Here is a 17,242-nt window from a genome sequence, read left to right on the forward strand (position 1 = left end):
CCTGAAACACATATCACACAACACGATAAACACGAAGCTTAGTGAGTTTCCCAAAATACCACACGCAAAGAATTAGCCTCTCATGGATATATCTCGATAAGGACACTCCGGTCACGTGTCTCAGTGAAGACCCTCCAGTCTCACAACTCGGGTTGGACCCTCCAGTTCGGTATCTCAGTGAACACCCTCCGGTCTCACAAGAACAGAATAACTCAATAAGGCACATGAGTAATATACAACATAAATCACAAAGACAAAATGCATGATATCACATAACTCAATATAAGCACATAAGACCCTCCGGTCACACAATGATTACCACTCAGTTAAGTATAGTGAGAAGACTCACCTCGGATGATGAACAACTCCTATAAATGCTGTGCCGCACACCGGCCTCTAACACTAAGCCAAACCCACAATTACCCAATTAGGATCTAATACTAAACCCTCACTCATTAGGTCTAAAGATAGTCCACTAACCGACCCATAAATAACCCAAGCCCATTGGGCCCACCAAGGCCCAATACTAAATGGGCCATCCTAAGGCCCAACCCTTAAACTTAAGTCTAAATGGCAAGCCCAACACAAGGGCCCAAGACATATATATATATATATATATATATATATATATATATATATATATATATATATTCCTCTGATCCAAAATCTCCAATACATCAAGCCCAAAATCCAGGCCCAACACTTGAGTCCCAATACGTGATTTAGCCCAAAAAGCCAACAACAAGATTACGCGGGGCATACCTCCCTTTGTATGCTCGGCATACACACAAATCCTTATCGGGGAAACTAGACTAGTATGTGGGGCGTAATGCTCAGGTCCAGAAACTCCATTTTCGACTTAACCACTTCAGCCCAAAGCATCCAAACCTCAGGGAAGCTTCGTTACAAGTTCTTAACTGATAAAGTTGGCGACTTTATCAGTTTGCATGTCTTAATGGGACCCAGCTTCCAAAATAACCATTAAGACTCTCTTAAATCCTCTTAACACATGCATGAAGAAGTCTAGATGACCAAGCTCTCATTTTTATGAATCAAGGCAACCCAATACACTTAAAAGGACAAGAGATTTGCTCTGGAGTTCACCAAACTCACAAAGTTCCAATCTTGGGACATAAAACCCTAAAAATGGACCCAAAACAAGAACTAGCACAACAATGAGCAAGTTTTGAACTTTATGCCTCTGAAAGATGCACCAAAAAAGGTAGAACTCATACCCACAAGCTAGAAGCACAAGCTATCCTCTTTCAAGACTCCTTCTTCACCAAGAGCTTCATCAAAAACACTAAAATGAGCCACCACTCACACAAGCCATGGAAACGAGATTATGGTTTTGAGAGGAGTTGGAGGCTGGAAATGGTGTCTGAAAATGAGGCTATCATGTTCCTTAAATAGGGTCACCTCAAAATATTAGGGTTTACATTCTTTTCCTAGTACGCCCAACGTACTAGGTGATCTCCGCGTCCATGCTACATACATAAGTACGCTGAGTGTACACATACTTATGCCCTGCCTACTCATTTGCCACCAATTTCTCAATAAGGACTGTCCATGCTACAAACATAAGTACGTTGAGTGTACACATACTTATGCCCTGCCTACTCATTTGCCACCCATTTCTCAATAAGGACTAAACTTGCCAAAACTTCAAACTATCATAGCTTCTTTGTTATATGTCAGTTTCCAACGAACCTTATATCCACAGAAAGGTGGTGAGAAGTCCTATGCTTCTAGTAACCCGTCGCAGCCTTAAGGATTCCTCATGCCCAGGTTGCAGCCCACGAACCCTAAATCATAGACGATTTGAAACAAGATATTACAACCACTTTCTCTCGATCTCTCCTCCTCATTACCACCTCCCTTGTTCGTGAATGCTAAGCGAACACAAGGATCTGCCATGTACAATCCCAAAATAAATAAAACGTTTTGCAACCACCTACATAGGTTTAGGTGGCCTCTTCCCCTTCGAGTCAAGAACATGGCTATTTCTTGTTGTTGTGCATGTCTCTCACTCCCTTCATCAATTGATGGTAAGGAATTAAGAACAAGGGCATCTGGAACAAAAACAATTCAAGGTTTGGGAAAAACGATTCCAAATGGTTTCAAAGCAAGATTATCAACGAACAAAATAAAAAATCAAGTGAAATATGCACTTTTATTCATCTTTGATGCACGTTAACTGTTTTTCCCCTTTCCACGAACAAGCGTCAAGTCGATGCAAATTTTGATTTTTGGTTCTAGTTGGTGACTCGGAATAAAGAATGAGATTCAAACCAAAGAAATACAAAATGAAGAAGAAACTGAAAAACATCCTTATTGGGCAGTTGTGTTGCTTCATCGACTTGTACATCCATGGAAATCGAAATGAAGAAGAGATTTAAACCAAGGAAATCGAAATGAAGAGTTAAACTGTAACACCCAAAATCAGAAAGGCCAAGAAAGGAAAGAAAACCCTAAGTCAAAAGGTCAACTCGTCGAGTCTAGGGAGGAACTCGACGAGTCGGAGCGGGATCCGGGGGATCGATTAAATAACCGACTCGGCGAGTCGGCAAAGAGGACTCGACGATTCCGGCCTGAAGAGGGAAACCCTAAATCCGGGACTTTGTGCACTATTTAAGCATCTCATTCTCTCCTTTAGGGTTCCTTATAGCCTCTCTTATCCAGAATACGAAACCCTAAGCCTCCATTGTTGCTCATTCAAGCTTTCTTGCCATTTTGGGTGATTTGAAGGAAGAAGGAAGAAGGGAACCATTTGGGATTCAAGGATTGGCAGTAGATCCAGAGTTTGTGGGATTTTCCAAAGCATTTGAAGGTAATGAGTCGCTACCTTCACTCTTTTGCATATAGATCAACCTTTATCATGAGATTTGGGGCTTTTAGGGAAAGTTTAAGAACCATTTCAAGTTAGAAGCCCAGATCTGAAGTTGCTACTTTAGATCTAAGTGTATCTTGGCCTAGAGAATCATAAAGCATCAGTCTATGGGTTGATTGTTAAGCCCCTTTGTCTTAAACCCTAGTTTATAGTGTTTTGAGCCTAGATCTCCTTAGTTACACGTAAAGTTTGCCACTTTACGTAAGGAATAGGATTTAGAAGAGTGGATCTATAGTTTGGAGTCCATGCATGACTCAAAAGCCTCTGAATATATGAAGGAATAAATAGACTTGGCGAGTCCTTCGAGTAGACTCGACGAGTAGTATGAAGATGGAGATGAACTCGACAAGTTGGATGAACAACTCGACGAGTCTGTTGAAGATTGCCTTGGACTCGGCGAGTCAAGTCGCGAAACCCCAAACCCTTCGAGTTAAGACTCGGATCAGTGAGTTGAGTGGGGACTCAGTGAGTTGGTCAAGACAGGACTCGAAAATCAGTAGAATCGGCGAGTCAGGGGCTGACTCGGCGAGTCGAGTCGCAAATGAAAGGATTCTGAGCGTATGAACTCGGCGAGTCATTAGGCAGACTCGGCGAGTAGGGTTGACCTAGAAGGTTGACTTTGACCAGGACTTTGATTTTGACTAGAGTGGACTTAGTTGACTTTCGGAGGACAGTTAGACTAAGTGTTATATTTGGTATTAGTAGATCGGGGAGTTTTTGGAGCAGCAGTTCGAGAGTGTCTGATAGCAGTCAGAAGGGTATCAACAAAAACTCCAGCAGTGCAGAAGAGTTTCCTTCCAGTAGGAACGGGTCTAAGGCCACAATGCCGGCCCGTTTAGTAGTAGTAGTTTCCGGACTTCGGTCCGATACAGTAGTTAGTATGTTTGATGCCTTCGTGGCTCATACATGATTTATGTGTTATGTGTTCCAGGCTACGGCTCGATGCAGTATGCAGTATATGTGTTCATGCTAGTTGATGTGTTTATGCCATGCTATGTTCAGACAGTTTCGGACTTCGGTTCGATGCAGTAGTTAATATGTTTGATGCCTTCGTGGCTCAGACAGGATTTATGTGTTATGTGTTCCGGGCTACGGCCCGATGCAGTATGCAGTATATGTGTTCATGCTAGTTGATGTGTTATTCCGTGCTATGTTCAGTCAGTTCCAGACTTCGTTCCAATGTAGTTAGTTCCAGACTTCGGTCCGACGCAGGGGACAAGGTCCCAGACAGTTCCGGACTTCGGTCCGATGCGGTTAGTTCCAGACTTCGGTCCGATGCAGGGGACAAGGTCCCAGTCAGTTCTGGACTTCGGTCCGATGCAGAGGGCAAGGCCCTGTTTAGTTCCGGACTCCGGTCCGATGCAGTTTCTGGACTTCGGTCCGATGCAGTGGGCAAGGCCCAGTATGTGCTTTATATGTTTATATGGTATGTGGTAGTTTGGGGGAGCTCACTAAGCTTTGTGCTTACGGTTTCAGTTTTTGGTTTTAGGTACTCAGTTTTCAAAGGAGGAGCTCAGAGAGGTTGCAGTGCACACACCATAGTCAGTTAGCCTGGGATGTTTTACTCTGATAATAAGTTATGTTTGAAATTAATACTATGAAATTATGTTATGACTTATGATACAGTTTTTATAAATATGGTTTTAGTAATGCTTTAAAAGAAAATTTTTAGTCGTGAAAATTGGGTCGTTACATAAACCTAATCAAAGTAAGGTGAAATCTCGGAGAGAAGAACATTCTTGTGAAGGTACATAATTGGGAATGGGGAAGGTGGGTGTTCTTGAAGATGAACATAAGTTTGTGGTGGGTGAGGATGTGAGTGACAAAGTAATATCTATTTTAATTTAATTTTTCTTTTTAGTGAAAAATAACTATTTTAATTTAATTTTTCTTTTTAGTGAAAAATCTAAAACATTAAGGAAACCGACAATTAGAAGTCAAGGTTCCTTTTTAATAGGTAAAAATTGACTTTATGCCTCTAAATTATAATATATATATATATATATAATGTCCTTAATATATATATATATATATATATATATATATATATATATATATATATATTAAGGACATTTGAAAATAAAAATGGGATAGTTGGTTGGACTAAAGTGACATTTGTCCGTAATTTTATATTTATGTTGCGTGTTCTTTTTTTTGTTTCAATTTCGATTTAATTTGCATACCCATATTAACAATCATCTTCATATTTCCATTATATATATACACACACACACACACATATATATATATATATATATATATATATATATATATATATATATATTAAAAAAACAAAATTGCAAATTTGGTCCATGTAGTATGTCAAAACTAGCATGTTTGGTCCAAAATGGGTTTGGCTTGCAAGGATGGTCCAATAGTTTCTATTTGTTGCGAGTTTAGTCCAATGGCTCAACAACCGTTACCAAGCTCCCGTAAATTTACCCATCCCCTATCACTTAAGGGTATTTTAGTACATTCATCTATTGCCTTTATTATTTTATTATTATTTAGTCCATAAAGAGACTACAACATCTCTATTCTCTTCTATAGCAACAAGACCTAACTATCACTCCCTCTGTGATTTCATCTTCTCCATCGATCACCCCCCTGTGATTTTATCTTCTCCATCGACAATGGTGATGTGCTTCTACAGAAAGTGGGCGATAGTTCGGACATCGTGGACAAATAACAACCCAGGGCACCGATTTTGGGGGATGTCCTGACCCGGTAAGTATGTTACATTTTGTTTTGACGACTGCTCCCTGATGATCTAATGTTTCTTTTTTTTTTCAAGAATTCGTCATGTGGGTTTATTGGGTGGTATGATGAACCCATGTGTGCTCGTTCCAAAGTTATAATACCAGGGCTACTTAGGACAATCAATAAGCTACGAAAAGCAGTGAATGATATAAAAGAACAAGCAAGCAAGCATGAAAAAGCAATGAAGAAGATCAAAGAACAAGCAATTATGTTGAAGTATTACCTAGTCTATAGCTGGATTTTTTTTGTTGTTGTGTTGTTGTTCTTGTTGTAAGTCCACATGTTGATTGTGGTTATCTTTTCTAATAGGATAGGGGTATATGTGTCTGGTTTAGGTAGTTTTTTTGCAAATGTAGAGCATTGTTGTAATGAAAATTAATGGTAATGAAAATTTGGTATCTATTGACCAATTATGGATTTGTTCTATTGTTCATACATAACCTTGTAAAGATAACATATAATGCATCTATATGTAGTTAACACAAAAGCATACATGTCATAAGTTAATTTAAAACAAAGTTATTGTAATAAAAGACATCCTACATCTAGGAATCAAACCAAAGTTGTTCAATACAGTCAAACCAAAAGATAAAACCAACATAGTCCATCAAGTCCCTCCCTGACCTTTGCATGTCCTGGAGTTGTGCCCTTTGTTTCCACACTTACTATAAGTCACACTAACAAACTTTCTTGTTAGTTTCCCACTACCATGTAGGCCATGACCATGAATCCCACTGAGACCAACATCTGACCTTAGACTCTGACTCTGACTCTTGCTTTGACTTCTCTCCTCCATGGATTGCCTTCTCTTCCTCTTGGGTCTCCCAGGTTGATTACGGTGTGGGGGAGGTGTGATCTGCATTGGACACTCACTTCTAGGCCACAGTGCCCGACCTTTAATTGGTTCTACCTTGTACCCATATATGTAGTTTTCCAAGTTTGTAGCCAGTGCACCTTGTAGACATAAGTATGGATCTCTTGTACACACTCACCATGATCTGATTTGTTATACAACACATAAATCACATGTCTGCAAGGGATACTGTTAATTCCCATTTCCTACAGCTGTATACCCTTTCATGCATATCAACAACATGTTGATCATTCCATGGGCCTTTGACTTGGTATTTTTCATCACCACACCATTCTGCAATGTACCGAGTAGCTGCTGCTTCATTCTTCTCCATGATCTTTGTTGCTATTGGGGTGAGTGGGCATACACACTTTTGTTTCACATTGATGACCTTGCATATCCTCTTCATCATATATTCCCTAATAAACACCAAGCAGCTAATAATTGGTTTCTCTTATCAACCAGCTTGCCATTAAACACCTCACAAAGGTTGTTTAACAGCATGTTTGTGGTTGCTCATAAAAGTTTAGAAGTTTATCCATTATGTTGTAAAGGGTAAAATGGTAAAATGGTAAAAAGGTAAAAGGGTCATAACAGCTTACATGTGAAATGTATTTCTGCCCAATGTTGTGGTGGTATTGACTTTAACCATTTGAGGTGTCACACTTTAGGCACTAGGCTCTTAAGCTCCATGGAATCAAGCTACAACATCAAAAGGTATGTCATTCTACTAGATTCTTGTAGTATAGTTGCTTCATATTATGCTAGTTAGGATGAAACCTTGGAATATCAATTATTTGCATGTATAATAGATAAAACATAGATCCAAGGTTTATAGGGTTGCATGTACACCATAGGAGTGTTAGAATGCTCAAAACCCATCACCACCAACTCCATCATTAGTAAATGCCACAACTCCATTACATATGGCCTTCAATTTGCATTTGTCATTTTTTTTCAAATGCAATATTCTTTTTTGTTTCCAATGCATGCATTTTGATTTTCTCTTTCAACTCCTGCTTACTGTTATACTTTTGACCTATTTTAAAATGACACTTATGAACCTCACCTAAAGAATAACTTTTTTTTCCTTACTTAGTTGTTTCAAAACTGCTCTTCATCACTCTCATGTTGTCTAGGATTCCTAGCCCTTTTATCCAAGAACTCTACTTCTGTATCAATGCTCATGTTAAAATCCCTCATGTCTATTTCAACATCTTCAATTACATTATCTTCATCCACCCAATAATCACTATCATCACTTCCTGTTCTGTTTCACTTCCTTCTTTACTTTCACCCTCAATTACATTTTGTTTTCCACTACTATCCATGTTAGACTGAGGTTGGTTTTCACTTCCATCTTGGACAAAAGCATCAGTTTGATAGTCAAAGTCCCAAAAGTCATTCATCTGAGGTTGGTTTTCTTCATCCATTTGAGGTTAGTTTTCTTCATCCATCTGAGGTTCATTGACATCATGCATGTCAGGGCCATTAACTCTATCAACATTGCTTGGTAGTATTTGTTGGTAGAGTCCAATATCAAAATCAGTAGCTGCCTCAATGTAACGCCCTGTCTCTGGTATGTTGCTTCCGTGGCATTTATTTAGAAGTTTTCAAGAGGGACTCGACGAGTCTATATCCCGACTCGTCAAGTAGGGGCGGGATTTCGAGCACGTGTTAGTCGGCGACTCGGCGAGTCCATATTCGGGACTCGGCGAGTCTGCCTGCCAGGAAGAAACCCTAAATCCCCGGGTTTGCTCCCTATTTAAGCAGTGTTATGTGCCCCAAACTCGCCTCCTTCACCCTCAGAGAGCTTTGAGAAACCCTTAACCCATCCCTTGATTGATTTAAGTGTTTTTGTGTGGATTCTTGAAGGCTTGAAGAAGAAGAAGAAGAAAGGAACAAAGAGAAGAGGTGTAGAGCAAAGATCCAAGGTCAAAATCAGAGTTCATTGAGGTATTTCTCGGAATCCTCCTGTTTTATTCTTAAAACCCCCATTAGATCATTTCTAGGGCTAGTTTGATATATTTTTCCAACCTTATAGTTGTATGGATGCCTTAATAGGTCAAGATATCCCTAGATCTGTTCATTTAGGAGTTGTAGAGCCCGGATCTATTGCCTTTTTGAAGTTGCTTTGCATGAGAACCCTAGATCTAGCCTTTATCATGTTTTTTTTGAGCCTTATAATCTTCTTGGATGCTTTTGGACACGTAAAGATAGAATCTTTACGTGTTAATCGAACTAAGGAAGCCCAGATCTATAAGTTTTAGTCGCTGGATTCAAGCAGAATCGAGTTTAGAGTAGCTGCATGGATGTGACTCGGCGAGTCGGAAGAACGACTCGGCGAGTCAAGTCGCGAGTCCCGATTTTTCCCCTTTCTGAATGCTGTCGAGTGGGAGCCTGTGAGTAGTAGAGTGGACTCAGTGAGTTGGAGGGCAGACTCAGTGATGGAGGGACTCGACGAGTTGTTCATACAACTCGGCGAGTCCAAGACAATCTTCTTAGCTCAAGAACAACTCGTCGAGTTGTTCATATGACTCGGCGAGTCGGATGCAGATTGCCTAAGTTCTTGAATCGAGAGGGTACTCGTCGAGTCGATGCCATACTCGACGAGTAGCCACGAGTAGGGTTGAGAAGTGAGAATAGGGACTCGGCGAGTTGACGGCCCAACTCGGCGAGTCAGGTCAACTGTAGGCTGACTTTGACCGGGAGAATTGACTTTGACCAGGGGTAAAAGAGTCATTTTACCCCCAATACAGTGATTAGCATTTGATTGAGTGTGTTTATGGAATTATAGCCGGGGAGATACCGGAGCAGCAGCAGTTAGCTTCCAGAGCCATACACACAACAGCCAGTTCACGAGGTGAGTTTCCTTCCAGTAGGAATGGGTCTAAGGCCACAATGTCGGTCCGTTCAGTTAGCAGTAGTTTCTGGACTTCGGTCCAATGCAGTAGTTAGTATGTTTGACGCCTCCGTGGCTCAGACAGGATTTATGTGTTTATGCTAGTTGATATGTTATGCTATGCTGTGTTCAGTTAGTCCGGACTTCGGTCCAATGCAGGGGACGGGGTCCCAGTCAGTTTCGGACTTCGGCCCGATGTAGGGGACGGGGTCCCAGTCAGTTTCGGACTTCGGTCCGATGTAGGGGACGGGGTCCTAGTTAGTCTTCGGACTTCGGTCCGATGCAGGGGACGGGGTCCCAGATAGCTAGTCTGGACTTCGGTCCGATGCACGGGACGGGGTCCCAGTCAGTGGGCATGGCCCAATATGTGCTTTATATGTATTGTATGGTATGTGGTAGTTTGGGGGAGCTCACTAAGCTTCGTGCTTACAATTTCAGTTTTGGTTTCAGGTACTTCCGCAAGCAAAGGGAAGAGCTCGGGATGATGACATCGCACACACCACAACTTCAGTTTTGTCCTGGGAGTTGATTCAGTTTCTTGATATGTTTTGATACAGTTGTGATACAGTTTTTCTCACAGTATTTTATTATGGTTTTTGAAACACGCAACGTATGGTTTTATTATGTGATACTCAGTTTCATGGTTTTTGTTATAATAAAAATCGAAATTTTTGGGTCGTATTTTTGGGTCGTTTCACTCAACAAAGTGTTTGGCTATCTGCTCAGTCTCACCAATATCATCAAAGTATATTTTCTTATTGCAAGGTGCCATCACTCTATCCTTGCTCATAACCATTCTCCTATTATATTAAGGTGATAAGGATACGACTTGAACTATTTCATTGACTTGTATTTCAGGTTGGTTTGCTTGAGTGGGAACCACATGAATCACATGTGTTTCCTTTGATCGGTCATCAGGAGCTTCATCAATGTGTTGCACATCCTCATGTGGTTCATCTAACTGTACAAGGGTAACCTTGGTAACAGGTTTAGGATTCCAGAAATAGGTGAGTAGTCTTGTTTCACCATGTTTTGTGTATACCTTCATCACTTTGTGCTAACTGACATATTGAGAAAAGTTTGCAACATCTTCATCATTTCCTAAAGGGCGAATACCAAAGTGGAAGTCTCCACCAGGCACAAGAAAATGGTAGTATATAACAGGTCGAACCCCATATTTAAAGCATTTCATGATTGCATTGAGCTCATGAACTGAAAACTCATCTATATCTACCATGTCAACATAGTTTACAGTTCCATCAATGTAACGGACATCAGGGTTCCTGGTGAACTCACCTCCATGGTACAACTTAATGGTAAACAATGTTGGGTGTCCATCTTCAAAACAAGAAAAAAAAACACCTCAGGAGGAGTTACTTCAAAAAAAAAAAAAAAATCAAGAAATCGAAAGATGAAAAAGGGCAAATTACGTACCATAAACAACATTGGGGTTGAAGGGTGTGTTTAACAACCTTACTTGCCACATTGGTATCTTCATCCACCGATAATCTCTACAAACCGCAGCTTAACTAACAGAACAAATTTTGTGTCTAGGGCTTTTATTGATCTTGGTTAAACAACGACGATCTACTTTATTGAGGAGACGAACTGTTTTTATTGAGCTTTAGCGGGAACGGTTACAGGGATGAATGGACTAAAATACCCTTAAATGAGATGGGCATGAGTAAATTAACGGGAGCTTGGTAACGACTGTTAAGCCATTGGACTAAACTCGCAACAAATAGAAACTATTGGATCATCCTTGCAAGCCAAACCCATTTTGGACCAAACATGCTAGTTTTGACATACTACAGGGACCAAATTTGCAATTTTGTCTATTTAAAAGTTGAAATAGTTATTATATATTTACAATTTTTATTGAAAAATAAAATAATAAATCTATTTTGTCATATCTTGTATTCTGTTTTAAGAAATTATGTTTTTAGCAAACATTGCAATAAAAAAACCACAATGAAAATAAAACAAACCAACAAGATTAAAAAACAAAAGAATCAAAACCGAAAATCCAATGATTTTTTATTTCCAAAGTTAAAAAGAAAACTTTTCTGCCGTTAAAAAAAAATGAAAACTTTTGTTCAATTTTTAGTTATAGTAAAAAACCACCATTATGGTAACCCTCTGCTTTATGGTTAAAAATCTATTCTTTTTTTTTTTTATTTTTTTATTTTTTAAATGACCGTTTTTGATTTTTTTTTTTAACTTTAAAAAGAACAAGAATGATTTTTCAGAACAAAAAGCAAAATAATGATTTTTCTATATGATTGAAAATGTATTGTTTTTCTGAAAATTCATTATTACAAATAAAAAACAAAAATGATTTTAAAAATTAATTTCCAGACGTAATACTGTAATACATGTACGGAAAATAAAGAAAATAATAAGTAGGCGAGCAGGAGGCGGAAAACTGAAACAAATCTTTTCACCAAACAAACTCTTGTTGATTTGTATTCGATTTTTAGGGCTTGTATTCTTTGTTTTGAAGAAGATTTTTAGGGCTTTGTATTCTTTCAACTTTCTAGTTTCAAATCGTATAAATGGATCCATCAAATCACCCTTCCGACACCGAAATGTCCGAGGCGGCTGCGGCCCCTCCTCCGTCGCAGCAGCCCTTGACCGGAATCGACAACATCCCGGCGACCCTCAGCCATGGCGGTCGTTTCATCCAGTATAACATCTTTGGCAACATCTTCGAAGTTACTGCCAAGTATAAACCCCCAATCATGCCCATCGGCAAAGGCGCTTACGGCATAGTCTGGTGTGTTCTCTCTCTCTCTCTCTCTCTCTCTCTCTCTCTCTCTCTCTCTCTGTGGATCGATTGGTGCTTGTTTTTTCTATTTTATTTGTGGACCGATGATTTCCTCTTGTTTTTTTATATGTACTCAGTTCGGCTTTAAATTCGGAGACGAATGAGCATGTTGCGATTAAGAAGATTGCCAACGCCTTCGATAATAAGATCGATGCGAAGAGGACACTGCGAGAAATCAAGCTTCTCCGTCATATGGATCATGAAAACGTCAGTGAGTAGTAGGATTTGATGTGTAGGATCATGCTTGTTTTTGGTAGTGATTTTAATGCAATCAGTAACAATCACATCCATACTCAACTGCAGTTAATTACTTGATGCTGATTGTTACACCAATCTAACGAAACACTTCTCTCCAATGTTATACATAATCTAAAAAGTTGTCCCCCATGTTACTTTGCCCCTCCAGTTTCGTTTTGCTATTCTAGGTCAATTTAGGGGTTGGAAATTATTGATTAGGTGACTTTATTAGCTGCCATATGATTAGGGCACTTTATCTCCTGCTTCTTCCCACCTAATTAAATAGTTACTTCATCCTTCTTCATTAGTCATCTTAGCTCATCTTTGTGTGTTTGTGGGGTCTCTAGTAAAAAATAGTTAAATATGATCTAGAAACTTATCTAGATGCCTTTGGTAAGATGATGTCAAAAGTCAAAGCTTTGTGACTTTAGTTAACATGTGATAACAAAACAATCATGAATCATATGATTTACTGTTCATGAAGATATTTTTTCTGTGTTTGGTATATCATATATGTAAATTTGGGGATTTAGGTTTTCTCAGCTATGATAGGATGGAAAAACAACATGAGGTTTATTAAACTTAGAACTTTGTAAATTCATGGATTTGATTAAGACACATATTTGGTTCTTAATCTAAAATTGAAGATAATTTAGGGCCTTTTTTCCATACTCATTTAGTGATGTATGGATAAATATTTAATGATGTTTGTCTGGATGAAGTGTTGTATACACAAAGACTATTTCTTTTTGGACTGAAAAAAAATCTCATTTTACCCTTCTGTATAGAACAGGTGGTAAATAACAAATGACTTTATTTAAGAAATGTTATAAATCAAACTTTATTTATTATAAATAATAACACACATGTAATTATATTAAATCACATTATGATTAGTAGCTTAAACTGAACATATTAGTTAAAAATTGTTTTGATTGTGGATAAATTTCAACTTTACCAAATATGTTAAGATAAGAAGGTTTCACATTAGCTTTGACCTCAATAAGTTATTAGACTTTTATTTTCAAAAAAAGGTTCCTCATTAATTTTTATCTTTAAAAAGCTATTAGAATTCGGTTTCAAAATTAATAACAGACTACATTTTTTTACCAGTTGAAAATTATGTAATTCAAAGTTGACTTTCATAATGATATTCACATATTTTAATGTTTATATCAAGATTTAAACCCATCTCTTATCATGAATTTACCAATCTTATTAGTTAATTTCGTTAAAGCTGTACGAGAAGCATGTAATAAATATAATTTCAAAAAATATGAGAGTATGATTGATAGCAAACTTTATTCAAATAATGGTCTAAAAATCCACATTCTGTCTTTAGATAAGTCAAAAAGAAACAACCCCTTAAATGCCTATGGTAGAATCACATATATCTTCTAGCATAAAAGTTGTATTTTGATACTTTATTCTATCCTAAAGGACTTTTTTTTCTTCCTATAAGTATACTTTTTATTTATCTTTTAACCTTTTTTGCTAGTTTCTATTCCATCACTTTTTCACTTCAATCTATACATATACAATTCTATACTTGTTGCTCTTTATCTTTTTTCGCTTAATTTATCTTTTAATAAATAAATAAATAAATCTTTATTTATTTTCATGTAGGTTGTTGCAATTAGAGATATAATCCCACCTCCAGAAAGAACATCCTTCAATGATGTCTACATTGCTTATGAGCTCATGGACACTGATCTCCACCAAATAATCCGTTCTAACCAATCTTTATCAGAGGAACATTGCCAGGTATATAATATATATTTCAATATTTCATAAAATATGTTTTAATTCTATAAAATTTTGTGTGTTGCAGTATTTTCTGTATCAAATCCTTCGTGGGTTAAAGTACATACACTCTGCAAATGTGTTACACAGGGATTTAAAGCCAAGCAATCTTTTATTGAATGCAAATTGTGATTTAAAAATATGTGATTTTGGATTAGCACGTGTCACATCTGAAACCGATTTCATGACAGAATATGTTGTGACAAGATGGTATAGAGCTCCTGAGCTTTTGTTGAATTCATCTGATTATACTGCTGCCATTGATGTGTGGTCTGTTGGCTGCATATTCATGGAACTCATGGATAGGAAGCCATTGTTTCCTGGTAGAGATCATGTTCATCAGCTTCGGTTGCTAATGGAGGTAATTTTCTTTGCTGGTGTTTGTTTTCTATGTAGTAATCAAAGAGGAAATGGAAAAAGAGAAAAAAAAATTATGTTTGTTTGTTTGTTAAATTGGAATGGAATCAAGCATTCCTGACGGAATGTGATTCCTTCTTCTTGGCTGGTTTTCTTTTGAAACTCTTTATTTGGTAGGGACTATTTTTGTAACTTTTTTAAACATATGGACCATCTCTGCACAAAACATCTGCATATGAACCTTTTCTGTAAATTATAGGGACAGTTTTTGTAATTTAATTTTTACACAAGGACCAAACATGCCAACATACTAAAGTCTTAAACACATGGGCCATTTCTGTAGTTTTTATGCACTGGGACCATTTTGTAATTTTTTTAAACATATGGACTGTTTCTGCAAAAAAATCTGTGCATAGGAACCTCTTCTGTAAATTACAGGGATAGTTTTTGTTAAAAGTTTTCTACACAGGGACCAAATCTGCTAATATACGAAAGTCTTAAAACACATGAACCATTTCTGTAATTTTTTTTGCACAGGGACCTTTTCTGTAAATTATAGGGAGAGTTTTTGTAAGTTTTTTTTACATAGGGACTAAATCTGCCAACATATGAAACCCTTGTGGCCAAAATCTCAAATCCAAAAGTATACTATTCATTTCTCAGTTGAAATTAGTATATGTAATAATAGTTCTATTTTAAGCTTATGTGGTGTTTACTTTTTTATTTTTATAACGAAAGTTTTTGAAGTGATAAATAAACTTTTTTTTTTTTGATTATTTGGAATATATATAGGATATATATTAAATGAAAATGAAATATGTTTATATGTAGTTCATTAATGGATATGTTTTTTTTTTTATTTGATTAAAGTTACTTTTTATAAAAGGGAAAGTTACAGCTTATTGGAACACATCTCTCTTTTTTTTTTTATTTATGTAATTGTTATTAAAAATAATTTAAAATTTGCAGCTTATTGGAACACCATCAGAAGCTGAATTAGGGTTTCTGAATGAAAATGCAAAAAGATACATTCGACAATTGTCTCATTATCAAAGACAATCATTCAATGAAAAGTTTCCTCAAGTTCATCCTGCAGCCATTGACCTTATTGAAAAGATGTTGACTTTTGATCCTAGACAAAGAATTACAGGTGAGAATTTGGTTTTCCAAAGTATATTCATTATGTAATAAAAAATTTAAACTTTTAGAAAAACCAAAATTTTAGAATCTTGAAAAATCAACGATCTGGATTTTAGAAATATAATTGAAAGTATAATATGTAATAAAAGTAGGATGTGCAAAAAAAAAAAAAGAAACTTGAAAAATCAACAATCTGGATTTTAGAAAAATCAAAACTTTAGGTTCTTTTTTTTTTTTGGATTAAACCTCAAATTTATTTTTTTCATGAAAAAGACCTTGTAATTTTTCATTTTTTCCGATCCGACCCTTTTAGTCATTTTTTTCCAAAAAAATTGTAAAATGTGAGGGTTTTTTCAAGAAAAAACTAAAAAGTTGAGGGTTTATTTGGAGGCATTTAGAAGGTTGAGGGTTTTCTTCAGAAAAAAAAAATACAAAGTTGAGGGCTTTTTCGGAAAAAATGAAAAAAATACAAGGTCTTTTTCAGGCAAAAAATAAATTTGAGGTTTAATCCGAAAAAAAAAACACAAAATATAATGAAAGTAGGTTGCTATTTGTTGAACTTGGGATTTTAATTAAAAAGTTTTGTGTAATTAATTAATTGTTGGTTTCAGTTGAAGATGCATTGGCGCATCCTTATCTGACATCACTGCATGACATCAGCGATGAGCCAGTGTGCTTGACGCCTTTCAACTTTGACTTTGAGCATCATGCACCCACCGAGGAACAAATGAAGGAGATGATTTACAGGGAAGCTCTTGCCTTTAATCCAGAATACCAACAGATGCTGTGATGACAGAGGAATTGAAACAAACGGAATGGAATCACCGATTCCAGTTGGTTGGTTGGTTGGTACTTGTTTGTTTGTTGTGTGGTTTTTTTACCCTTTTTCGTTTTTATTAGTAGTGTGTTGTTAATGGTAAAATGGTAAAATTGTGTTTTGTTAAATGATTTCATAATTGTGTTTGTTTGTTTGTTTGTTGTATATAAAAAAAAAATATGGGAAGTTGGATCGGTTGGTTAGGGCCATAATTTGGCTACCAAAATAACATTTAGATCTTGTGTCTTTTGTTGTTGTTTTATCATCAATATTATTTAAACAGTTAGACTTTTTTTTTTTTCTTTGAAGCTTTTATGTTATTGACAAACTGAATCTTTCATGAGATGAATTACATTAAAGCTTTTCTTAAAGATATCAAGATATGTTTACATCTTATCCTAATATCCTACCTGAACATACATACACAACTTTCTCTCTTATCATCGTTTCATTTTTTAGCAGAAAATCAAGGGGTTGAAAAGCTTGTAGTGCAGAGTAGATACTAGACTGATAGAATTATCAATAACTAAATTAGTAATTAGCAAGTTCCTTGTACCAATGACTCAATTACAAAAGATATTGCAATTAATACATAGTTGTATTACATTCAAAGTATTCAAACCATATTTTTCAAATATTTGTTTATATTTAAATCG

At 36.8% G+C, this 17,242-nt stretch overlaps 1 protein-coding gene across 1 annotated transcript; it reads left to right on the forward strand.

Moving 5' to 3' along the window:
• The first annotated feature begins 11,812 nt into the window (after positions 1–11,812).
• On the forward strand, positions 11,813–16,832 carry LOC111885921 (mitogen-activated protein kinase homolog NTF4). Its single transcript, XM_023882157.3, has 6 exons — positions 11,813–12,181; positions 12,310–12,439; positions 14,096–14,233; positions 14,301–14,633; positions 15,599–15,779; positions 16,381–16,832. The coding sequence occupies exons 1-6, from the start codon at positions 11,961–11,963 to the stop codon at positions 16,557–16,559; spliced, it is 1,182 nt and encodes a 393-aa protein (XP_023737925.1). The 5' UTR covers positions 11,813–11,960; the 3' UTR covers positions 16,560–16,832.
• The last annotated feature ends 410 nt before the right edge of the window (positions 16,833–17,242 follow it).

Source organism: Lactuca sativa, chromosome 1 (assembly GCF_002870075.4).
Source record: "Lactuca sativa cultivar Salinas chromosome 1, Lsat_Salinas_v11, whole genome shotgun sequence".
Classification (NCBI taxonomy): domain Eukaryota; kingdom Viridiplantae; phylum Streptophyta; class Magnoliopsida; order Asterales; family Asteraceae; genus Lactuca; species Lactuca sativa.

Bases quoted from the DNA above. Each gene is read 5' to 3' on its own strand.
- LOC111885921 (XM_023882157.3), top strand. From the start codon at position 11,961: ATGGATCCATCAAATCACCCTTCCGACACCGAAATGTCCGAGGCGGCT. The intron at 14,234-14,300 runs GTATATAATATA...TGTGTGTTGCAG, and splicing joins TATCAGAGGAACATTGCCAG to TATTTTCTGTATCAAATCCT. The intron at 15,780-16,380 runs GTGAGAATTTGG...TGTTGGTTTCAG, and splicing joins TCCTAGACAAAGAATTACAG to TTGAAGATGCATTGGCGCAT.